The 26393-nt window shown below is 41.6% G+C and overlaps 1 protein-coding gene across 1 annotated transcript in view; it reads left to right on the top strand.

Moving 5' to 3' along the window:
- Window positions 1-25972, top strand: part of LOC112068368 (uridine diphosphate glucose pyrophosphatase NUDT14-like) — a 38466-nt gene extending 12494 nt beyond the window's left edge. Inside the window, exons 2-5 of the mRNA XM_024135509.2 lie at window positions 3452-3495; window positions 7003-7067; window positions 9464-9770; window positions 16540-25972. Coding sequence (XP_023991277.1) covers window positions 3452-3495; window positions 7003-7067; window positions 9464-9770; window positions 16540-16789 — 666 coding nt within the window. The 3' untranslated portion in view covers window positions 16790-25972. The remainder of the gene's footprint in view (window positions 1-3451; window positions 3496-7002; window positions 7068-9463; window positions 9771-16539) is intronic.
- Window positions 25973-26393: the final 421 nt, after the last annotated feature.

Raw genomic sequence — 26393 nt, 5'->3', positions numbered from 1 at the left:
AACGGAGTCCTTTATTACTGTTGTAACTGAGTCAGGTTTGTAGGCCTCCTTGCTCGCACATGCTTTTTCAGATCTGCCCACAAATGTTCTATAGGCTTGAGGTCAGGGCTTTGTGATGGCCACTCCTATACCTTGACTTTGTTGTTCTTAAGCCATTTTTGTCACAACTTTGGAAGTATGCTTGGGGTCATTGTCCATTTGGAAGACCCATTTGCGACCAAGCTTTAACTTCCTGGCTGATGTTTTGAGATGTTGCTTCAATATCTCCACATAATTGTCATTCCTCATGATGCCATTTATTTTGTTAAGTGCACCAGTCCCTCCTGCAGCAAAGCACCCCCACAACATGTTGCCACCCCGGTGCTTCACGGTTGGGATGGTGTTCTTCGGCTTGCAAGCCTCCCCCTTTTTCCTCCAAACATAACAATGGTCATTATGACCAATGAGTTCTATTTTTGTTTCATCAGTCCAGAGGACATTCTCCAAAAAGTATGATCTTTGTCTCCATTTGCAGTTGCAAACCGTAGTCTGGCTCTTTTTTATGGCAGTTTTGGAGCAGGGGCTTCTTCCTTGCTGAGCGGCCTTTCAGGTTATGTCGATATAGGACTCGTTTTACTGTGGATATAGATACTTTTGTACTTGTTTCCTCCAGCATCGTCACAAGTTCCTTTGCTGCTGTTCTGGGATTGATTTGAACTTTTCGCACCAAAGTACGTTAATCTCTAGGAGACAGAACGTGTCTCCTTCCTGAGCGGTATGACAGCTGCTTGGTCACATGGTGTTTATACTTGCGTACGATTGTTTGTACAGATGAACGTGGTACCTTCAGGCGTTTGGAAATTGCTCCCAAGGATGAACCAGACTTGTTGAGGTCCACATTTTCTTATCTGAGGTCTTGGCTGATTTTATTTTGATTTTCCCATGATGTCAAGCAAGGAGGCACTGAGTTTGAAGGTAGAACTTGAAATACATTTATAGGTACACCTGCAATTGACTCAAATGATGTAAATTAGCCTGTCAGAAGCTTCTTAGCCATTACACAATTTTCTGGAATTTTCCAAGCTGTTTAAAGGCACAGTCAACTTAGTGTATGTAAACTTCTGACCCACTGTAATTGTGATACAGTGAATTATAAGTCAAATCTATCTGTAAACAATTATTGGAAAAATTACTTGTCATGCACAAAGTAGATGTCCTTACCGACTTGCCAAAACTATAGTTAGTTAACAAGAAATTTGTGGAGTGGTTGAAAAACAAGTTTTAATGACTCCAGCCTAAGTGTATGTGAACTTCCGACTTCAACTCTACATAGTCACATTCGCTATTGACTTTAGGATATATGATCCCGTTTTCCAACGACACTTGTTATGCAGTTTATTTTTAATATACAGAGGAAGGAGACGCGAACCTGCTCTCAGAATATCTCTGACTGAGGAGCAGACCAACTTCCCAAATACGGGAGAAGCACTCAAAACCCAGTAGTTGTTCTTTCAAAGAAAATAATACAAAAATGGTAAGTCCGAAGACCTCTTCTATTACCAACCTTACTACAATGGAAGCAAATATTCGTATGAATTCAGCAACACATAATGAAAGGTAACTTTATTTATTTCACCCCTTTTTCCTGAAGTGAATGGTTTCACCCACTACTCTACCTGCGAACTGCGGCGTTCTTTGATGTCTACATTGCGCGCGAGGTTGATGGAAACTCTACATTTTCATTTTGTCACACTAAGCCAGACAGAAAATGCTACCTGCTCCCATAAGAGGCGATCAACAATTAATACTAACTTCAATCTACTAGCCCTATAATGAATTTTATTTTGAAATTTCATCTGATGGGTTCTTTGAAGCAGTACACCACACACACGATATCTAGCGGTATACAGTATGACCGCCACCTAGCTAGAATTGACATGCACCCCTACTGAAATGTCAAAAGCTAACTAGCTAGCATTGGCAATTATCAATAGATTTGCGCTACCTGCTCCATAAGAGGTGATCAGCAATGTATACTAGCTTCAATCTATCTCTGTAATGAATATAGTCTATATAATTTTTTTTCCCGACATTCGATGGGTTCTTTGAATCATTAACGTTACACCACACACACAATCTCTAGCCAGCTGACCGCACCCGTACTAAATTGTCAAAAGCCTGCACCCTCTTTTTCCAGTTGAGCGCACACACTCGTTAATAATAAAGTGCCTTCAGAACGTATTCATACCTCTTTTGACTTATTCCACATTTTGTCGTGTTACAGCCTGATGAAATAAAATGTAAATCTCACTCATCTGCACAATACTCAATCATGACAAAGTGAAAATATATTTTTAGACATTTAATTGTGTTTTTTTCCCGTTTTTTTTCCCCCATTTGATTTACACAACATACTTAGCACTTTGAAGGTGCGTAATATATGTTTATTAGAACCCCTTGTTGGATGGGGATTTGATTTGAACAGACCTCCAGGCTGTGTAATGGCTATTTGACCAAGAAGGAGAGATGGAGTGCTGAGTCAGATGACCTGGCCTCCTCAATCACCTGACCTCAACCCAATTGAGATGGTTTGGGATGAGTTGGACCGCGGCGTGAAGGAAAAGCAGAGGGAACTCAGTGGGAACTCCTTCAAGATTGTTGGAAAAGCATTCCAGATAAAGCTGGTTGAGAGAATGCCAAGTGTGCACAGCTGTCATCAAGGCAAAGGGTGGCTACTTTGAAAAATCTCAAATATTTTGATTTAACACTTTTTGCTTACTACATGATTCCATATGTGTTTTGTCATAGTTTGTCTTCAGTATTATTCTACAATTTAGAAAATAGTTAAAATAAAGAAACCATTGAATGAGTAGGTGTCCAAACTTTTGACAAGTACTGTATGTAAATGCTTCTTATTGTAGTCTTTGCTCGGCATCAGACAAGTTTTGTGCTTCAGTTGCACTTCTAAACTCGGATGAGAATTCACCAACAGGCATTCCATCAGTAGACGGCGCTCTTACTGATGTGTAGCTACTTTTCTCCAGTACTTTTTGCTTGTAAATGTCCAAACTCACCAAAAATGACTTTCAGTAGCTACTACTTATATAACTTTTTGAGCTAGATTGCCAGTCTTTGTAATTTGTTTATCATTTGCGCTCGTTAGCATATTTAGCTAGCAGTCTTCATATTGAAATATGCTATTAGTTTGTGCAAATGTTGTTAGCAATCTGGTAACAGATGCCCAATTAGCTTTTTTTTTGTGCCCCTTGTGTACTAAGACGGCAATACTGTAAATCCTGCGATGAAAAAGGCCGGCACGACTAAATGAAAATCTGGATACCGCCCTATCCTAGTTAATGGATGATTTAATATCCATCCGAGCCCACCAACATGTAGAACAATTAACTAGATCCTAGCACAATTCTTTCAGAATGTGAATGTCATTCATGTATTGTTTTTGTGTCGTTCACAGAATGGGACAAAGAAATCGTGGGACTTCATGCGAACTCATGACAGGTGAGCTTCTATCTGCCATTGACCCGTTTCATTGTTAAGAGATTGGGTGTACTCACATGAACACACTCAAACACACACTCGTTCAACTACCTCATTGGCCTCGCTGTCAGCTGAGAGGAGTCCCTAAAGGTCAGATGTGAAGACCTTCAAAACCCCACATGCCCCCCCCCCCCTTCCCAACGCTTTCCTATACCCTTCACTTTGACTTGCTACCTAATAAACTAACAAAATATAATAGAGGCAATTTCCTTGAACTTGGGAGAGCCCAGACAATTTCTCCCTTCAGTCAGTATACGCTCTAGGCATTTCTTGTGGAGATTTTAAAATCTGAGGTATGAGTTGACACTATTGTACCTAGGGACATTTTTGGCCAATACCGATATTTTCCTTGCCAAAATACCCGATACCGATTATTAAAACATTTAGCGGCCGTTTAAGCATTCTAGTACAGTTAAATAGTTGAAACACACAAACTGACCAAAAAGTTATTTTGTTGGCATATCCCCATTACCAGTAAAACATAATCAAAACCTATTTCTTTCATTTGCTGTGCTGTTTCGTTGTTCATTTGTAAAGTCGTTTTTATTCTCAACCAAGATTTCGTCAAGCAGTGAAGTTTCAGCTCTGTCCGTGGCCTCTTTTCCTCGGTGCACACTGTCACTGTGTCCGTTTCCATCTTGTCCAGCTGTATCTGTAACATTTCACGTAAACCCTGTTTCTTGTCTGCATCGAAGTTGCGGTCCTTGTACCTAGCATCGAACATGGTGGCGACACAGGAAAGCGGCTCAGAGAGAATGCCACCGACTCGCTTGTTCACAGCCTCTAGTAGAGTACATTTGCAAGTTTTAACCCCACGGTCTGTGTCGGCAGTTTTGTTGAGCAGGCGTTTCGTGAAGCTAATAGCAGTGACACCCATAGCAAGTAGCTCATGGATGTGCGTTTCAACAATACTGTGTAACTGTGTAACTAGCGCCTACTTGGTAGTGTGTACCGGGGCCCGAGGTGCTCAACCAGTCGGCAAAAGCCAACATCATCCACGACAGAGAGCGGTTGATTGTCAAGGGCAATGAATTCCATTATCTTGGCGTTAATGGATTTCGCGTTTTGAGTTGTCTCACTAAAATTCATTGCAAATTACAAAAAGTTTAAGAACAAATTTACTCACCTACTTTGGATATTCCAAGAATCATTAAATAATATAAAGTCAACTTGGAAAATCATCAATCAACTGTTGGAATAGTTGTAGATGGAGTTCTTGTTTATCTCAATTGTTGGAAATAAGACCTATCGTGTTCCTGGTGTTATTTCATGTGACTTTTCTGTAACTTTTTTGGTGAATGTGGGTTCCTCTGTCAAAGAAAATTGAGAATACTTTTGGAAATCCCTTAGATTACATTAAGGGACATTTCCCTTGTCTGCTTCCTTTTTGTCTTCCTGACGTTATGGAGGTGAGTGCGGTAATTGATAACTTAAAGATTTCATCAAATGTTATTAGTCACTACCCTAAAGCATACTTTGACATTCAGAGACTTGTCCTGTACTTTGCTTCATTTATCTTTGCCTCGATCCTGACTAGTCTCCCAGTCCCGGCCACTGAAAACCATCCCCACAGCATGATGCTGCCACCACCATGCTTCACTGTAGGGATGGTGTCAGGTTTCTTCCAGATGTGATGCTTGGCATTCAGGTCAAATAGTTCAATCTTGGTTCAATCAACTGTTGGAATAGTTGTAGATGGAGTTCTTGTTCATCTCAATTGTTGGAAATAAGACCTATTGTGTTCCTGCTGTTATTTCATGTGACTTTTTTGGTGAATGTGGTGTCCTCTGTCAAAGAAAATTGAGAATACTTTTGGAAATCCCTTAGATTACATTAAGGGACATTATTTATATATATATATATATATATATATATATATATATATATATATATATATATATATATATATATATATATATATATATATATATAAAACTTGCAGCAGCACTATCAAGGTTCTTATTAGCAATTTCCAGCCTTAGCTGAGACGACGAGCAAATAATTCGTTTTTAGATTTTACAGCACCTTACACAACATGTATCTGCTCATTTCCCTAATCACCCCATTCACTCTGTCCAATTTGAAATATAGTTGAGTAGTGGAGACCAGAGTCTATCAAACCTGGGCTGTCTCTTGCAGAGATCATAAGTGAGCTTTTCAAGAGGGAGAAAGTCAACAATCTGGTCAATCCACATTTTAAATGTAGGAGAGGTATTAGAGGCCCACAATAGAATAATATATTTCTTAGCAAAGTATGTAATAGTCATAAGCAAATTTTCTCTGTCAGGATCAAGAACAAAGTCCTGCTGGGCATTAAGAAGAAAGATACACGGGGTCATATCAAACTGTACATCCAGTATTTTCTGTGCAGCACTATGTATAGATTGCCGAAATTATGCTCTAATCTATGGATTTCACATGACTGGGCAGAGGGGCACAGTCATGGTTGGGCCTGGGTGGTCATAGGCTCGCCCACTGGGTAGCCAGGTCCAGCCAATCAGAATGAGTTTTCCTCCATAAATTAGTATTACAGACAGAAATACTCCTCTGTTACATCAGGTGGCTGGTCTCAGTCGACCCCTTAGGTGAAGAAACCAGAGATCCTGGGCTGGCGTGATTACATGTGGCCTGCGGTTGAGAGGCCGGTTGGACGTACTGGCAAATTCTATAAAACGACGTTGGAGGCGGCTTATGGTAGAGAAATTAACATGCAACAGCTCTGGACATTTTTGCAGTCTGAATGCCAATTGCGCGATCCCTTAACTTGAGACATCTGTGTCATTGTGTTCTGACAACTGCATATTTTAGTGGCCTTTTATTGTCCCAATAACGAAGTTCACCTGTAATGCTGTTTAATCAGCTTCTTGATATTTCACACCTGTCGGGTGGATGGATTTTCTTGGCAAAGGAGAAATGCTCACTAACGGGGATGTAAACAAATTTGAGCACAAAATATGAGAGAAATAGGCTTTTTGTGCATATGGAACATATCTAGGATGTTTTATTTTAAAAAATGGGACCAATACTTTACATGATGCGTTTTATATTTTTGTTTAGAATTTGAGGACTATCCATGGACATATTACACTGCCAAAATGTATGGCTTGTGTTAGTGATTTCATACCAAAATTAGAATACAATCTCATTTTGTGGAGTAAACGCTCAACTATCATCAACACAACAGGGCGACTTCCTTCTTAATCTAGAACGATGTAATTCAAATAGCATATTTTCAAGTTTGTGCCCTTCTGTAGCTACATTAGGAAGAAGGAATTAGGGCAGTCTGGGCAGATATGTATTTTGTAGTTGATTTCTGTAAGCAGGAAATTGGTGCACTGTGTGTGATGTCATGTATTATAGTTAATTTAGTTTATTAACAATATTATTACTTCACTTTTGCTTGTGCCCCAAAAAATTATAAATTAAACAAACTGAATAATTTTTCTCTTCTCCCCCTTTTATTTCCAGTGTTTCGGTGCTGATCTTCAACACCACCTCACACTGCTTCATCTTGGTCAAGCAGTTTCGTCCAGGTAAAACTCCCTATTTCATTTCTCCTCGACCAATCAAATCATGTTTCCTCCGTAAGAACAACCTTGTTTTCTAAGGACTGGGAATTCACATTCCTTTTCATATTTTTCATAGTTATTTGACAATGAAGAGGGACAGGAAATGAAAGTAAGGTGGAGAAAGTGTTAAAAGGGCGTGGGTCAGAATCGAACCCACCACAACCTTTCTTCATCCCTGTCGGGAAGTGCTGCTATTGTCACATTGCAAGTTTCTTAGCCAGCACCTGTGTATTATATCGGATTTTGCTGAACTGCCACTTGAGCCTGTCAAGTGGAACAATATCCCCCGTAACACGTGGCCCGGGATCGGTCTGGCACTGTCGAGGCTTGTCTGCTTCTGAGAAAGTGCTAACATGCTCTCTCCTCCCGGCCTCCAGCCACCTTTACTCCTGTGGTGTTCACTAGGGTCCGGTTCAATGTTGTATCTGCCAAAGCAGCAGCTACTCTTCCTGGGGTCCAGCAAAATTAAGGCAGTTAAACAATTTAAAAAAACATTACTATACATTCACAACCGATTTCACAGTACTTTAAGTGTGTGCCCTCAGGCTCTTACTCTACTACCACAAATCTACAATATAGTGTATAGTGCGTATGTTATTGTGTGCATGTGTCTGTGCCTATGTTTGTTTGTTGCTTCACAGTCCCCGCTGTTCCATAAGGTGTATTTTTAACTTTTTTTAAATTTTGATTTGATTCTACTGCTTGCATCAATTGCCTGATGTGGAATATAGTTCCATGTAGTCATGGCTCTTTGTAGTACTGTGCGCCTCCCGTAGTGTGTTCAGGATTTGGGGATTGTGAAGAGACCTCTGGTGGCATGTGTTGTTGGGTATGCATGGGTGTCTGAGCTGTGTTCTAGTAGTTTAAACAGACAGCTCGGTACATTCAGCTTGTCAACACTTGACGTCAGTCTCTCTTCCACTTTGAGCCATGGGAGATTGACTTGCATATCATTAATGTTAGCTCTTCGTGTACTTTTAAGGGCCAGCCGTGCACACCCTGTTCTGAGCCAATTGCAATTTTCCTAAGTCCCTCTTTGTTGCACCTGACCACACTACAGAACAGTAGTCTAGGTCCGACAAAACTAGGGCCTGTTGGACCTGCCTTGTTGACAGTGTTTAAGAAGGCAGAGGAGTGCTTTATTATGGACAGACTTCTCCCCATCTTAGCTACTATATTCCATGGCTACATCAAGCTTGTGACTTTACAAACTTGTTGGATGCATTTACAGTTTTTTGTTGTTGTTTTGTATTATGTTTAGCCCAAAAGGAAGTGAACGGTGAACGATGTATTGTCATTTTGGAGTCACTTTTATTGTAAGTAAGAATAGAAGATGTATCTGAACATATCTACATTTATGTCGATGCAACACTGATTATGGATGATCATGAATGAATTGTGAATAACTGAGAAAGTTAGAGGGACCAAGATCATATCCCCTCTAAAATACAATGCTAATCTCCTCTGCTATTGATAATGGGTTAGAGGTTTATTATGTTTTGTTGTAGCCTCAACTTTCTCACTCATTATTCATGATTTTTATTGTATTCAGGGTTATTTAGGACTGGTGTTCAGAAACATCTTATCTACTAACTTATACAGAAAGTTACTCCAGTCATTATTCACCGTTCAGTTACTATTGGGCTAAACGTAATCTGAAACCCAACCAAAACAAGCTGAAAATACATCCAGCAAGTGCGTATAGTCAAAAGCTTGACGTAGTCATTGCTTGTTAGGAATATGGGACCAAATACTAAACTTTGGACTACTTTAATATACTAAGTGTTTTTTGTCCAAATAGTGACGTCTTCAAATATGTATATATAAAGTCCTTTAATTTCTGAGCAGTAAAACATATGAATGAAAATACCCTCAAATGATAGGTGACATTCTGTACTGTCGCCTCATATGAAACATTTGATCTCAAATCCAAATGCTGGAGTATAGAGAATTTTAGCTTCAATGTCGATGCATACGGAGGGAAGTGTATCTGTGTCCCAATTGTATTTTTATTTTTTTAATAAAAAATCTCTTATTACGGTGTTGACTTCCACCAGCAAGGTTTTTACAATTTCAGGGGTGTGTAGAGGTATGTGTGTAGTGATTTTTATAGGGGTACAATTTTACTATACAAAGTTTGTCAGACGCTTATTATATAATTTCAATTTTGGCCTATTTGAAGAATAAAAACGTAGACTTAGATTTTTGTATGAACTGCGCAATCCCTATTGTTGAGAAGTGAAAGGAATGATACCTTTTTCTCAGTGATGTATCTGGGTCCCCAGGTCACTATAGTGTAACACATGTTGCTATCTCGCTCTTCCCCATTCACGCTCCCTCCACCCTGTCGCATCCTGCAGCCGTGTACATGTGTGAGTGGGAGAGGACCAAGGAGCCAGCCGTGCAGGCAGCGGCGGGGGAGGAGGAAGAGGGGACTGCTATCCCAGAGACTCCCATCGGCGAGACTCCCCAGGAGGAGGCTGTTGCTACAGCTGGGGGCGTCAAGACCCCCCAGCCCCCGGGCTCGGCGGGTATGACCTACGAGCTGTGTGCAGGCCTGGTGGACAAGGCCGACCTGTCGCTGGAGGAGATTGCCAGGCAGGAGGTGCTGGAGGAGTGTGGCTACGACGTGCCAGTCACCAAGCTGCGGAGGATCACCTCGTACAGGTGTGTGTGTGCGTGCACGTATGGCTCCCGGCTGAAGTTTCCCCTAGGTACAAATCTAGGAGTAGCTTCCCCTCCTGCAATCCTAACCGTATTCATTAGCTGGGAAAATGCAAAACTGACCCAAGATTAGCGTCTAGCTTCACACACATCCATAGCTTCATACAGACACACACATCCATAGCTTCATACAGACACACACACCCATAGCTTCATACAGGTGCGCACACACACTGTCGTGAATAATTGATTTGCTCAAAGTGTGTAAAATGCTGAACCCAAAGATGAGGTGAATGATTTCTATATTTAAAGATTTAATAGACAAACAGTAGGCATATTTTATTTATTTCACCTTTTATTTAACCAGGTAGCCAAGTTCTCATTTACAACTGGCCAAGATAAAGCAAAGCAGTTCGACACATTTAACAACACAGTTACACATGGAGTAAAACAAACATACAGTCAATAATACAGTAGAAAAATAAGTATATATACAATGTGAGCAAAGGAGGTGAGATAAGGGAGGTAAAGGCAATAAATAGGCCATGGTGGCGAAGTAAATACAATATAGCAATTAAAACACTGGAATGGTAGATTTGACAGTAGATGAGTGTGCAAAGTAGAAATACTGGGGAGCAAAATATATCAATACAGTAGGGAAAGAGGTAGTTGTTTGGGTTATTTATAAATGGGCTATGTACAGGTGCAATGATCTGTGAGCTGCTCTGACAGCTGGTGCTTAAAGCTAGGGAGGGAGATAAGTGTTTCCAGTTTCAGAGATTTTTGTAGTTCGTTTCAGTCAATGGCAGCAGAGAACTGGAAGGAGAGGTGGCCATAAAAGGAATTGGCTTTGGGGGTGACCAGTGAGAGATACCTGCTGGAGCGCGTGCTACGGGTGAGTGCTGCTATGGTGACCAGCGAGCTGAGATACGGCGGGACTTTACCTAGCAGGGTCTTGTAGATGACCTGGAGCCAGTGGGTTTGGCCACGAGTATGAAGCGAGGGCCAGCCAACGAGGGCGTACAGGTCGCAGTGGTGGGTAGTATATGGGGATTTGGTTACAAAACGGATGGCACTGTGATAGACTGCATCCAATTTGTTGAGTAGAGTGTTGGAGGCTATTTTGTAAATGACATCGCCGAAGTCGAGGATCGGTAGGATGGTCAGTTTTACGAGGGTATGTTTGGCAGCATGGGTGAAGGATGCTTTGTTGTGAAATAGGAAGCCAATTCTAGATTTAACTTTGGATTGGAATTGTTTTATGTGAGTCTGGAAGGAGAGTTTACAGTCTAACCAGACACCTAGGTATTTGTAGTTGTCCGCATATTCTAAGTCAGAACCGTCCAGAGTAGTGATGCTGGACGGGCGGGCAGGTGCAGGCAGCGATCGGTTGAAGAGCATGCATTTAGTTTAACTTGTATTTAAGAGATACAGACCAGATAAGGACCAGAGCTACGGTAATCGGGCTGGCTTTGTAGTGCCTGTCCCGAATGGCTCGTTCATGTGAATGGGCATATTGGAAGACTCCATGTCAGTAGGGATGGGATTTTGTAAATGGGTTATATTGGTATATTGTATCATGAAAAACATGTTGCAATATATGTAATTCATTATGTTTAGCTGAGTGGAAAATGTAGGCTTTGATGAAGGTAATTGCTTAATTAATTAGTGCTGGGTATGTTCTGATGGGAGGGGCTTCCCCTACAAAAGGAGCCTCTCTTTCAGTTCCAGGGGGGAACCATTTTGGATTGAGCATAATGGATACTTTGGATGGTTTTACTGTTGTTTTTCTTCCCGGATTCACTACATAAATAAACACCCTTGCACAGAAATACTTTTGCGGCTCCGCCATCTTTTAATTTGATAGAGGTTAGGGTTTTCAGTTTAGCCTTCTGGCTTGCTCTACGTGACAAATCACATTTTATTGGTCACATACACATGGTTAGCAGATGTTAATGCGAGTGTAGAGAAATGCTTGTGGTTCTAGTTCTGACCATGCAGTGTATCTAACATGTAATCTAACAATTTCACAAAAACTACCTTATACACACACGTGTAAAGGAACGAATATGTACATATAAATATATGGATGAGCGATGGCCGAACGGCATAGGCAAGATGCAGTAGATGGTATAGAGGAGAGGTCGACCGATTGATTTTTCGATACTGATTATTGGAGGACCAAAATAAGCCGATACCAATTTTTATTTATTCTTTTTTTATATATTTTTATTTATAATAATGACAATTACAACAATACTGAATGAACACTTTTCTTTTAACTTAATATAATACATCAATAAAATCAATTTAGCCTCAAATAAATAATGAAACATGTTCAATTTGGTTTACATAATGCAAAAACAAAGTGTTGAAGAAAGTAAAAGTGCAATATGTGCCATGTAAGAAAGCTAACGTTTAAGTTCCTTGTTCAGAACATGAGAACATATGAAAGCTGGTGATTCCTTTTAACACGAGTCTTTTTAATATTCCCAGGTAAGAAGTTTTAGATTGTAGTTATTATAGGACTATTTCTCTCTATACCATTTGTATTCCATATACYTTTGACTATTGGATGTTCTTATAGGCACTATAGTATTGCCAGTGTAACAGTATAGCTTCCGTACCTCTCCTTGCCCCTACCTGGGCTCGAACCAGGGACACCGACAACAGCCACCCTCGAAGCATCATTACCCATCGCTCCACAAAAGCCGCGGCCCTTGCAGAGCAAGGGGAACAACTACTTCAAGGTCTCAGAGCGTGTGACGTCACCGATTGAAACGCTATTAGCGCGCTCCCCGCTAACTAGCTAGCCTTTTCACATCGGTTACACCAGCCTAATCTCAGGAGTTGATAGGCTTGAAGTCATGAACAGCTCAATGCTTGAAGCACAGCGAAGAGCTGCTGGAAAAAGCAGGAAAGTGCTGTTTGAATGAACGCTTATGAGTCTGCTGCTGCCTACCACCGCTCAGTCAGACTGCTCTATCAAATATAAAATCATACACTTAATTATAACATAATACACAGAAATACGAGCCTTATGTCATTAATATGGTCAAATCCGGAAACTGTCATTTTGAAAACAAAACGTTTATTCTTTCAGTGAAATACGGAACCGTTCTGTATTTTATCTAACGGGTGGCATCCCTAAGTCTAAATATTGCTGTTACATTGCACAACCTTCAATGTTATGTCATAATTATGTACAGTTCTGGCAAATTAATTATGGTCTTTGTTAGGAAGAAATGGTCTTCACAGTTCGCAACGAGCCAGGCGGCCCAAACTGCTGCGTATACCCTGACTCTGCTTGCACGGAACGCAAGACGCAATTTCCCTAGTTAAAAGAAATTCATGTTAGCAGGCAATATTAACTAAATATGCAGGTAAAAAAAATATGTGCTTGTGTATTGATTTTAAAGAAAGGCATTGATGCTTATGGTTAGGTTCACATTGGCGCAACGACAGTGCTTTTTTCATGAATGCGATTGTTAAATCATCACCCGTTTGGTGAAGTAGGCTGTGATTCGATGAGAAATTAAAATTAGGCACCGCATCGATTATATGCAACGCAGGAGAAGCTAGATAATATAGTAATATCCTTAACCATGTGTAGTTAACTAATGATTATGTTAAGATTTATTGTTTTTTATAAGAAGTTTAATGCTAGCTAGCAACTTACCTTGGCTTCTTGCTGCACTCGTGTAACAGGTAGTCAGCTTGCCACAGTCTCCTCGTGAAGTGCAATGTTATCGGCCACAATCGGTGTGCAAAAATGCAGATTACTGATTGTTATGAAAACTTGAAATCGGCCCTAATTAATCGGCTATTCCGATTAATCGGTTGACCTCTAGTATAGAGTACAGTATATACATATGAGATGAGTAATGTAGGGTATGTAAAGATTATTAAAGTGGCTAGAGATATGTCAGTATGTTGGCAGCAGCCACTCAATGTTAGTGGTGGCTGTTTAACAGTCTGATGGCCTTGAGATAGAAGCTGTTTTTCAGTCTCTCGGTCCCAGCTTTGATGCACCTGTACTGACCTCGCCTTCTGGATGATAACAGGGTGAACAGGTAGTGGCTCGGGTGGTTGTTGTCCTTGATGATCCTTTTGGCCTTCCTGTGACATTGAGTGGTGTAGGTGTCCTGGAGGGCAGGTAGTTTGCCCCCGGTGATGCGTTGTGCAGACCTCACTACCCTCTGGAGAGCCTTGCGGATGTGGGTGGAGCAGTTGCCGTACCAGGCGGTGATAAAGCCCGACAGGATGCTCTCGATTGTGCATCTGTAAAAGTTTGTGTGTTTTAAGTGACAAGCCAAATTTCTTCAGCTTCCTGAGGATAGGGGGGTGCTCCCTCTGCTGTTTCCTGAAGTCCACGATCATCTCCTTTGTTTTGTTGACGTTGAGTGAGGTTGTTTTCCTGACACCACACACCGAGGGCCCTCACCTCCTCCCTGTAGGCGGTCTCGTCTTGGTCGGTAATCAAGCCTACCACTGTAGTGTCGTCTGCAAACTTGATTGAGTTGGAGGCGTGCATGGGTACACAGTCATGGGTGAACAGGGGGTACAGGAGAGGGCTGAGAACACACCCTTGTGGGGTCCCAGTGTTGAGGATCAGCAGGGTGGAGATGTTGTTTCCTACCCTCACCACCTGGGGGGCGGCCCGTCAAAGTCCCAGGCCCAGTTGAACAGGGTGGGGTCGAGACCCAGGGTCTAAAGCTTAATGATGAGTTTGGACGATACTATGGTGTTGAATGCTGAGCTGTAGTCAATGAACAGCATTCTTACATAGGTATTCCTCTTTTCCAGATTGGATAGGGCAGCGTGATGGTGATTGCATCGTCTGTGGATCTATTGGGGCGGTAAGCTAATTGGAGTGGTTCTAGGGTGAACGGTAGGGTGGAGGTGATATGRTCCTTGACTAGTCTCTCAAAGTACTTCATGATGACAGAATTCCGTGCTACGGGGCGGTTGTCGTTTAGCTCAGTTACCTTAGCTTTCTTGGGAACAGGAACAATGGTGGCCCTCTTGCAGACTGGGATAGGGATTGATTGAATATGTCCGTAAACACACCAGCCAGCTGGTCTGCGCATGCTCTGAGGACGCGGCTAGGGATTTCATCTGGGCCGGCAGCCTTGCGAGTGTTAACACGTTTAAATGTTTTACTCACATCGGCCACGGAGGAGGAGATCCCACAGTCTTTGGTAGTGGGCTGTGTTGGTGGCACTGTATTGTCCTCAAAGTGCGCAAATAAGTTATTTAATTTGTCTGGGAACAAGACGTTGATGTCCGCGATGGGGCTGTTTTTCTTTTGTAATCCGTGATTGACTGTAGACCCTGCCACATACCTCATGTCTGAGCCATTGAATTGCGACTCCACTTTGTCTCTATACTGACACTTTGCTTGTTTGATTGACTTACGGAGGGAAAAACTACACTGTTTCTATTCGGCCATGTTTCCAGTTGCCTTGCCATAATTAAATGCAGTGGTACGTGCTTTCAGTTTTGCGCAAATGCTGCCATCAATCTACAGTTTCTGGTTAGGGAAGGTTTTAATAGTCATAGTGGGTACAACATTTCATACACTTCCTTGTTAACTTGTTCACCGAGTCAACGTATATGTCAATGTTATTGTCTGAGGCTACCCGGAACATATCCCAGTCCACGTGATCGACGCAATCTTGAAGTGTGGAATCTGATTTTGTCAGACCAGCGTTGGATAGACCTAAGCATGGGGGTGACCTGTTTTAGTGTCTGCCTATAGGAGGGGAGCAACAAGATGGAGTCATGGTCAGATTTGCCAAAAGGAGGGCAGGGGAGGGCCTTGTATTCATTGCGGAAGTTAGAGTAGAAGTGGTCGAGTGTTACTCGCTCGTGTACTGCAATCGATATGCAGATTAGAATTTAGGTAGCCTTGTTCTCAGATTAGCTTTGTTAAAATCCCCCGCTACAATAAATGCAGCCTCAGGATATATGGTTTTCGTAATGTCCAGTGAAGTTCCTTGATGGCCGTCTTGGTATCCGCTTGCGGGGGGATATACACGGCTGTGACGATAACCGAGGAGAGTTGAGAGATACTATGGTCGGCATTTGATTGTGAGGAATTCTAGGTCAGGTGAACAAAAGGACTTGAGTTCTTGTTTGTTTTAGCTGCCTGTGGATGGTGTACAACTGATGTGCTATCTTCGGTAGCAGAAGCAATGGCTGTTGGAACTCTTGGATCCCAGCCAGGGTCTGGGGTGAGTGTTCCCGTAGGTGCAGGTCTAGGATCAGCTTTCCCTCCCGAATTCAGATCAGCATCTAGGGGCAACGTCACCCTACACCTCCCACCGAACCTTTTACAGGATGATTTCCTGGATTCCTCAATCAGGATTAAGGGACCTTACTTGGTCCCTAGCTGTGGGCTCATTTTAGATGCCTGTGGATGGTGTTTTGATATGGCTGTCATGTGGGGAGAATTGAGGAATCTAAGTGTAGAGGGGAAGCCTGTCATGGGGATCCTCAAGCCCCAAAGAGGATCATCATCATCGCCCTATAGACACACTACACTCACCACTCCCTCTCCACCAACTCCACGCTGGTGGTGTTTCACCTGGGATTGTCATGGTGATCTCTCAAAAGCTTTGGCATTGGTTTGGGACAATCTTTGATTTTGAACTGACTGCTAAAACCCTCCAAATTTAGCTGGATAACATTTGCTGTGTGAAATACTAAACAGGCTTACATGCCAGTCACCTGACCTTTGACCTCGTGTGTGTCACCTCTCTCTCGACAGCTCCGGCGTAGGCGTGACAGGAGCCAAACAGACCATGTTCTACGCCGAGGTGTCGGACGAGAACTGCGTGGGCAAGGGCGGAGGCGTGCCTCAGGAGGGGGAGCTGATTGAAGTGGTCAAAGTGCCCCTCCACGAGGCCATGACCTTTGCCTACGACGAGAGCATCCCCAAGACCATGAGCGTCATCTTCAGCTTCATCTGGTTCCACAACAACATGTCGCCCAAGTACAAGATCTCCACCAACGTGTAACCCACCCAACCCCGTCCTTGCACTCTTGAGCCTGAGGTAGAAGTTGCAGTTAACAACAGATCTGGGATCAGAAGACCCTAACCCCAAGCCTTATCTTTACTATTAAGGGTATGGAGAAAAATATCTGACCCTGTGTCAGTGGTTAGAGACAACTTCAATCTACTCCCAACACCTTGCCTCTGACAATTTCCATATAAAATGGCCCCATGGCAACCATTTTTGTCTTGTTACTAACTGTGTTCTTTTTTGGGGGGTTGTCAAATTTTTGGTCTTAATTCCTTTTCCTCTAAAACTTGCCATATTCACTTTTTGTTTGTAACTTTTTCCTCAGAGGTCACGAAGATGGCAACATCACTCTTGTTCAGAGCTGCTCGTCTGCAGTTGATTTGATTACGTTCCAGGAGTGCAAAAATGTTGTTTCTTATTCAGTGCCAGAGCTTATCACATTCGACGGTCGTTGCTGAGTCTGTTAAATTACCACAGCTGTTCCAGGCACGCCTTGCTTACTTTCTCTATGATCTACACAGCCTCAAAGCCAGTGTTTACCTGTCTTGGGGGAGCGGGGGGGGGGGAATTTTTTATCCCAGCCAAGCACTAACACTCCTAATTTAACAAATTAATGACTTGAGTAACTGCCGGGCTAGAAAAAAAATATTCTCCCCTTTTGGGTCCCTCACGTCCAGGTCTGGGGGACACTTCTCTAAGCAATACTTTGATAGTTGGTTGTTTGATCATGGTCTAGAAACAAATCAACATTTCAGTTTGCTTAGGCGTTTAGATATGTTGTAAGCATTGCATTGAATCCAGGGATGTCACTACAGTAGTGCGTGCTCTGAGGTCACAAGAAATTGTGCTTTCGATAGAGGCTTCTTTTAACTACCACAGGAATATCACCTACCTCTACACTGATAAGCTTTATTTCAGTTACTAATGTCACAATACCAGTACCACAACACTCCGTATCACAATACTCAGAGGTATTGTAATATCGTGATACTACACAATACTCATCACGATACTGCGATAATTCTGAGTATCGTGATACTGCGCATTGTGATAACACTAGTAACCACCATATGAATAATTGTGATATTGTGAGAACCTTCTGGTGGACAATTGCTCTCACACTTATACATGTGTGTTAACAGGAAGGCTTCACCGATATTGGCTGAGAACGACAGCGTTTTTATATATCTCAGACAGTGTTTTGTTTTTTCCTAATGAAGGAAAGTGATGTCGAGCCCCTATGACCCTGCTCCATTCTACGGAGGCTCAATGGGAGTTTTGTTTTGGGAAATTGAAAACCTAGCTTGTGACATGTCGGAGTAAGTTTAGCATGGTACTTAACCCAGCTTCCTGGAATAGCACCTCGAGCCCATAGTGCTGTTTTGTGATGTTTTTTTAACCTGACGCGGGGGGAAAGTTTTTTTTTTTTTTTTTTGATACCTGCACTGTGTGAGGCTCGAAGGAAAATGGTTGCTCTTTTTAACTTGGGCCATGTCTCTCAGCTTCACAACAGTTAAACCCCCCCCTTTCCCCCATGGCTGTTTTGGCCAGACCACTTCAAAACACCCCAATTTCCACAGAAATCGACAACAGCAGCTATCCAAGTCTATAGTGGTTTGAAACTAGGGTTGCAAAACGTTCCCAGGTTTTCAGTAATCCCGGATAGAGGATTCCCAGCTGTAGGATTCCATCCTCGAATATTCCCTTTTTTTTTTTTACTATAAAAAAAAGTTTTACTATAAATTTTTACTATAAATCAGTTTTACTATAAATCTTTCAAGCGGAATTTCTGAAAAACCTCTGAACTTGGGGAAAGGTTCCGGAATTGTGCAACCCTATTTGGGAAAGAAAGAGCTTAAGACAACAGTCACTTGCTTAACGTCTTAGGTCGAAACGGTTTCCCCCTCTCAATGAGGTGACATTCAGGGATCCCCATTCTGCACCTTTTAGCCATAGGCTTTTTAACCCTTGGGTATTGTACTGATGACAAATATGTCGTAACATTTCTATGTAGTTTGCCAATATCACGGACTGCCAAAGTCCTAAATGGTTTATTGACAAATCTTCTCAAGAAAAACCTTTCTTTTGGCAACATATTAATGTGTGGATTCATGGCCCCTTCTGCTAAAACTTGGTAAAGATCAGTGGTACTATACTGAACAAAAATATAAACGCAACATGCAATCATTTCAGATTTGACTGACTTACAGTTCATAGAAGGAATTCCGACACTTGAAATTAATTCATTAGGCCCTAATCTATGGATTTCACATGACTGGGAATACAGATATGCATTTGTTGGTTATAGATACCTTTAAAAAAAAAAAAAAAAAAAAGTATGGGTGTGGATCAGAAAACCAGTCAGTATCTGGTGTGACCACGATTTGCCTCATTCAGCACAACACATCTCCTTCTCATAGAGTTGATCAGGCTGTTGATTGTGCCTGTGGACTGTTGTCCCACTCCTCTTTAATGCCTGTGCAAAGCTGATGGATATTGGCAGGAACTGGAACACGCTGTCTTGCACGTCGATCCCAAACATGCTCAATGGGTGTCCATGGCTGGTGAGTATGCGGGCCATGGACAAACTGGGACATTTTCAGCTTCCAGGAATTGTATATAGGTCCTTGCAACATGAGGCTGTGCATTATCATGCTTAAACATGACGTTATTGCGACGGATGAATGGCACGACAATGGGCCTCCAGGATTTCGTATGCATTCAAATTGCCATCGGGTTAACTGTCCATGGCTTATGCCTACCCATAACTTGTATTCTCCCTAACACAAGGTGCGCCTGTGTAATTGTTTTATTTTATTTAACCTTTATTTAACTTGGCAAGTCAGTTAAGTACAAATTCTTATTTACAATGACTGCCTACCGGGGAACAGTGGGTTTAACTGCCTTGTTCAGGGGGCAGAACGACAGATTTGTGTCTTGTCAGCTCAGGGATTCGATCGAGCAACCTTTTGGTTACTGGCCCAACGCTCTAACCACTAGGCTACCTGCTGTCCCGTAATTATCATGCTGTCAGCTTCTTGATATGCTACATCTGTCAGGTGGATGGATTATCTTGGCAAAGGAGAAATGCTCACTAACAGGGATGTAAACAAATATTTGTAAACAACATTTGAGAGAAATAAGGTTTTTGTGCGTATGGAACTTTTCTGGGATGTTTTATTTTAGCTCATGAAACATGGGACCAGCACTATACATGTTGCGTTTATATTTTTGGTGTGTACACACACAGTGCACTCGGAAAGTATTCAGACCCCTTCACTTTTTCCACATTTTGTTATTAAATCGTTTTTTGTCCCTCAATCTACACACAATATCCCGTAATGAACAAGCAAAAACAGTGTTCAACATTTTTGCAAATCTATTAAAAATAAGAACTATTTACATAATTATTCAGACTCTGTACTCTAGGAAGTCTTGGTGGTTCCAGAAGTCTTCAATTTAAGAATGGAGGCAACTGTGTTCTTGGGGACCTTCAATGTTGCAGAAATGTTTTGGTACCTTTCCCCAGATCTGTGCCTCGACACAATCCTGTCTCAGAGCTTTACAGAAAATTCCTTCGACCTCATGGCTTGGTTTTTGCTCTGACATACACTGTCAATTGTAGGATCTTATATAGACCGGTGCGTTGTGTGCCTTTCCAAATCATGTCCAATCAAGTTGTAGAAACATCTCAAGGATGATCAATGGAAACAGGATGAGCTCAAGTTAGTCTCATAGCAAAGGGTCTGAATACTTAAGTAAATAAGGTATTTGTGTTTTTTATTTTTAATACATTTTCAAAAACCTGTTTGCGCTTTGTCATTATGGGCTTTGTGTGTAGATTGCTGAGAATTGCTTTTAGAATAAGGCTGTAAATGTAACAATGTGCAAAAAGTCAAGGTCTGAATACTGTTTGTGTGTGTGTATATATATATATATAAAGTGTTTAACAAATACGTATATTTTATATTTGAGATTCTTCAAAGTAGCCACCCTTTACTTTGACAGCTTTGCACACTTTTGGCATTCTCTCAACCTGCTTTACCTGGAATGCTTTACCAAACGTCTTGAAGGAGTTCCCACATATGCTGAGCACTTGTTTGCTGCGATCCAACTCATCCCAAACCATCTCAATTGGGATGAGGTCGGGTGATGGTGGAGGCCATGTCATCTGATGCAATACTCCATCACTCTCCTTAGTCAAATAGCCCTTACACAGCCTGGAGGTGTGTTGGGTCATTGTCCTGTTGAAAAACAAGTGATAGTCCCACTAAGCGCAAACCAGATGGGATGGCCTATCGCTGCAGAATGGTGTGGTAGCCATGCTGGTTAAGTGTGCCTTGAATTCTAAATAAATCAGTGTCACCAGCAAAGCACCATCACACCTCTTCCTGCATGCTTCACGGTGGGAACCACACATGCGGAGATCGTCCTCACAAAGACACGGCGGTTGGAACCAAAAATCTCAAATTTGGACTCATCAGACCAAATTACAGATTTCCACCGGTCTAATGTCCATTGCTCGTGTTTCTTGTCCCAAGCAAGTATCTTCTTATTGGTGTTGTTTAGTAGTGGTTTCTTTGCAGAAATTTGACCATGAAGTCCTGATTCACACAGTCTCCTCTGAGCAGTTGATGTTGAGATGTGTCTGTTACTTGAACTCTGAAGCATTTATTTGGGCTGCAATTTCTGAGGATGGTAACTAATGAACGTATCCTCTGCAGCAGAGGTAACTCTGGTTCTTCCTTTTCTGTGGCGGTCCTCATGAGAGCCAGTTTCATCATAGAGCGTGATGGTTTTTGCGACTGGACTTGAAACTTTCAAAGTTCTTGACATTTTCCGGATTGACTGTCCTTCATGTCTTAAAGTAATGATGGACTGTTGTTTCTCTTTTCTTATTTGAGCTGTTCTTGACATAATAGGGCTATCTTCTGTATACCACCCTACTGTGTCACAGCACAACTGATTTGCTCAAAAGCATGAAGGAAAGAAATTCCACATTAACTTTTAACAAGGCACACTTGTTAACCTGTTTGGGCGCATGAATCGCTAGCAGGACACCTACGACAACATCCGGTGAAATTGCATAGAGCGAAATTCAAAATCCAAAAATCGTAAACATTCATGAAAATAAAAGTGTCATACAACATTTAAAAGCTTCATTTGATAATCCAACCGCGTTGTCATATTTCAAAAAGGCTTTACGGCGAAAGCATACCATGCGATTATCTCAGGACAGCGCCCCACATCAAAATACTTTTTCAGCCAGCACAGGCGTCACAATCACAAATAGCCATTAAATAAATCACCTACCTTTTGAAGATCTTCCTCTGTTTGCAATCCCAAGGGTCCCTGCTACACAATGAATGGTCGTTTTGTTCGATAAAGTCCTTCTCTATATCCAAAAAAGTTTAGTTGGGGCCAATGATCTCAGTAATCCACTCATTCAACATGCATACAAACAAATCCAAAAAGTTACCTGTAAAGTTCATCCAAACATGTCAAACGATGTTTCAAATTAATCCTCAGGTACTCTAATATCTAAATAAACAATACTATTTAAGACGGAGAATAGTATGTTAAATAACGAAGAGTGCGCACCTCATTCATACGCCTTGGAAAAACTACAACTACTTGCTAATTTTTCAAAAAACAAGTCTGAAACCCTTTCTAAAGACTTAACATCTAGTGGAAGCCATAGGAACTGCAATATGGGTCCTATCTATTTGTATTTCCCATAGGCTAGCATTGAAATGGCCTGTGACCTCAAAGAAAGGTCTGGATGTATTTATCTCGGATTTTCGCCTGCTATATCAGTTCTGTTATACTCACAGACATCATTTTAACAGTTTTAGAGACTTCAGAGTGTTTTCTATCCAATGCTACCAAGTATATGCATATCCTAGCTTCTGGGTCTGAGTAACAGGCAGTTTACTTTGGGCAGGTCAGTCATCCGTAATTCAGAATAATAAAGAGTATGCTAATGAAGAATTTAAATGCATTCCAGGTGACTACCTCATAAAGCTGGTTGAGAGAATGCCACGAGTGTGCAAAGCTCTCATCAAAGCAAAGGGTGGCTACTTTGACGAATCTCAAATATAAAATATATTTTGACGCATTTAACACTGTTTTTGGTTACTACATGATTTCATATGTTCCATAGTTTTGATGTCTTCACTATTATTCTACAATGTAGAAAATGGTAAAAATAAAAACCCTTGAGTAGGTGTGTCCAAACTTTTAAGTTGTACTGTGTGTATATATACAGTTGAAGTCGGAAGTTTACATTCACCTTAGCCAAATACATTTAAACTCAGTTTTTCACAATTCCTGACATTTTATCCTAGTAAAAATTCCCTGTTTTAGGTCAGTTAGGATCACCACTTTATTTTAAGAATGTGAAATGTCAGAATAATAGTAATTTATTTAAGCTTTTATTTATTTCATCACATTCCCAGTGGGTCAGAAGTTTACGTACACTCAATTAGTATTCGGTAGCATTGCCTTCAAATTGTTTAACTTGGGTCAAATGTTTTGGGTAGCCTTCCACAAGCTTCCCACAATAAGTTGGGTGAATTTTGTCCCATTCCCCCTGACAGAGCTGGTGTAACTGAGTCAGGTTTGTAGGCCTCCTTGCTTGCACACGCTTATTCAGTTCTGCCCACAATAATCTATAGGATTGAGGTCAGGGCTTTGTGATGGCCACGCCAATACCTTGACTTTGTTGTCCTTAAGCCATTTGGCCTCAACTTTGGAAGTATGCTTGGGGTCAATGTCCATTTGGAAGACCCATTTGCAACCAAGCTTTAACTTCCTGACTGATGTCTTGATGTTGCTTCAATATATCCACATAATTGTCATTCCTCATGATGCCGTCTATTTTGTGAAGTGCACCAGTCCCTCCTGCAGCAAAGCACCCCCACAACATGATGCTGCCACCCCCGTGCTTCACGGTTGGGATGGTGTTTTTCGGCTTGCAAGCCTCTCCCTTTTTCCTCCAAACATAACGATGGTCATTATGGCTAAACAGTTCTATTTTTGTTTCATCAGACCAGAGGACATTTCTCCAAAAAGTATAATCTTTGTCCCCAGGTTGTTGCAAACTGTAGTCTGGCTTTTTTATGGCGGTTTTGGAGCAGTGGCTTCTTCCTTGCTGTGCGGCCTTTCAGGTTATGTCGACATAGGACTCGTTTTACTTTGGATATAGATACTTTTGTACCTGTTTCCTCCAGCATCTTCAAGATCCTTTGCTGTTGTTCTGGGATTGATTTGCACTTTTTGCACCAAAGTACGTTCATCTCTAGGAGACAGAACCCGTCTCCTTCCTGAGCGGTATAACGGCTGCGTGGTCCCATGGTGTTTATACTTGCGTACTATTGTCTGTACAGATGAACGTGGTACCTTCAGGCATTTGGAAATTGCTCCCAAGGATGAACCAGACTTGTGGAGGTCTACAATTTTTTTTTTCTGAGCTCTTGGCTGAATTATTTTGATTTTCCCATGATGTCAAGCAAAGAGGCACTGAGTTTGAAGGTAGGCCTTGAAATACATCCACAGGTACACCTCCAATTGACGTCAATTAGCGTACCAGATGCTTCTAAAGCCATGACATAATTTTATGGAATTTTTCAAGCTGTTTAAAGGCACAGTCAATTTAGTGTATGTAAACTTCTGACCCACTGGAATTGTGATACAGTGAAATAATCTGTAAACAATTGTTGGAAAAATGACTTGTGTCATGCACAAAGTAGATGTCTTAACCGACTTGCCAAAACTATAGTTTGTTAACAAGAAATGTGTGGAGTGGTTGAAAAACGAGTTTTAATGACTCCAACCTAAGTGTGGGTTAACTTTTGACTTCATCTCTAGATATTCAGAAAGTTTTCAGACCCCTTGACTTTTTCTACATTTTGTTACCTTACAGCCTTTTCTGAAATGGATAATAAAAAAATACAAATTCTCATCAATCTACACACACAACGTGTGTAACCCCATAATGACAAAGCAGAAACCGGTTGTTTGAAATGTTTGAACACTAATTAAATATATCCCTTTACTCAGTACTTTATTGAAGCACCTTTGGCAGAGATTACAGTATTTAGTCCTCTTGGGTATGACGCTACAAGCTTGTCACATGTTTTTTGGTGACTTTCTCCTATTCTTCCCTACAAAGAAGCGTCGCTGCACAGCTATTTTCAGGTCTCTCCAGAGATGTTCGATCAGGTTGAAGTCCGAGCTTTGGCTGGACCACTCAAGGACTTTCAGAGACTTGTCCCAAAGCCACTCCTACATTATCTTGGCTGTGTGCTTAAGGTTGTTGTCCTGTTAGAAGGTGAACCTTCACCCCAGTCTGAGTTCCTGAGCGCTCTGGAGCAGGTTTTCATCAAGGATCTCTGTATTTTTCTCTGTTCATCTTTCCCTCCATCCTGACTAGTCTCCCAGTCCCTGCCACTGAAGAACATCACAACAGCATGATGCTGCCACCACCATGCTTTACTGCAGGGATGGTGCCAGGTTTCTTCCAGACGTGACACTTGGCATTCAGGCCAAAGAGTTCAATCTTGGTTTCATCAGACCAGAGAATCTTGTTCATCATGGTCTGAGAGTCCTTTAGGTACCTTTTATGGCAAACTCCAAGCGGGCTGTCATGTGCCTTTTACTTCCGTCTGGCCACTCTACCATAAAGGCCTATTGGTGGAGTGCTGCAGAGATTCGGGTTCTTGGTCCCCCGATTGCTCAGTTTAGCCGGGCGGCCAGCTCTAGGAAGAGCCTTGGTGGTTTGAAACTTCTTCCATTTGAAGAATGATGGAGGAAACTTGGTTCTTGGGGACCCTCAATGCTGCAGACATTTTTTTGGTACCCTTCCCCAGATCTCTGCCTCGACACAATCCTGTCTAGGATCTCTACGGACAATTCCTTTGACCTCATGACTTGGTTTTTGCTCAGACATGCACTGTCAATTGTGGGACCTTATATAGACAGGTGTGTTCCTTTCCAAATCATGTCCAATCATTTGCATTTACAACAGGTGGACTCCAAGTTGTAAAATCATCTTAAGGATGATCAATGGAAACAGGATGCACCCGAGCTTAATTTGTGTCTCATAGCAAAGGGTCTGAATATTTATGTAAATAAGGTATTTCTGTTATTTTTAATACATTTGCAAAAATGTCTAAACCTGTTTTCGATTTTTCGTTATGGTGCTTTGTGTGTAGATTAAGGAAATGTTTTTATTTAATCTGAGTCTGAATACTTTCTGAATGCCTGTGTGTGTGTGTATAGATAAATGTGCCTGGCTTTATAAATAATCTAACAGGTAGTCAATTTATTATAGACCTAATTAAGTTGGGGTTTCCTCTCCTCACTTTTCTTAGACAATAAAGGCAATGGCTGTTTTCGCGTCTCCTAACTCCGCAGCTGACTGCCGTATTGTTCGCCACACCAAAATGCTGGTTAACTTTGCTTTTATGCATATAGCAACATGGTCTAGGAAAAGGTGCCAATTCAACAGCGCAATGTTTCAGAACCCTGGACAGTGACCGCTGTCTAACGCGGGAGAAAGTGAATTTGTTATAAAACAATATTATTTTTATTGGTG

This window comes from Salvelinus sp. IW2-2015, unplaced genomic scaffold (assembly GCF_002910315.2).
Source record: "Salvelinus sp. IW2-2015 unplaced genomic scaffold, ASM291031v2 Un_scaffold467, whole genome shotgun sequence".
Classification (NCBI taxonomy): domain Eukaryota; kingdom Metazoa; phylum Chordata; class Actinopteri; order Salmoniformes; family Salmonidae; genus Salvelinus; species Salvelinus sp. IW2-2015.
Note: the sequence above shows the minus strand (reverse complement) of the source record. Positions and strands in the feature narration are given on the sequence as shown.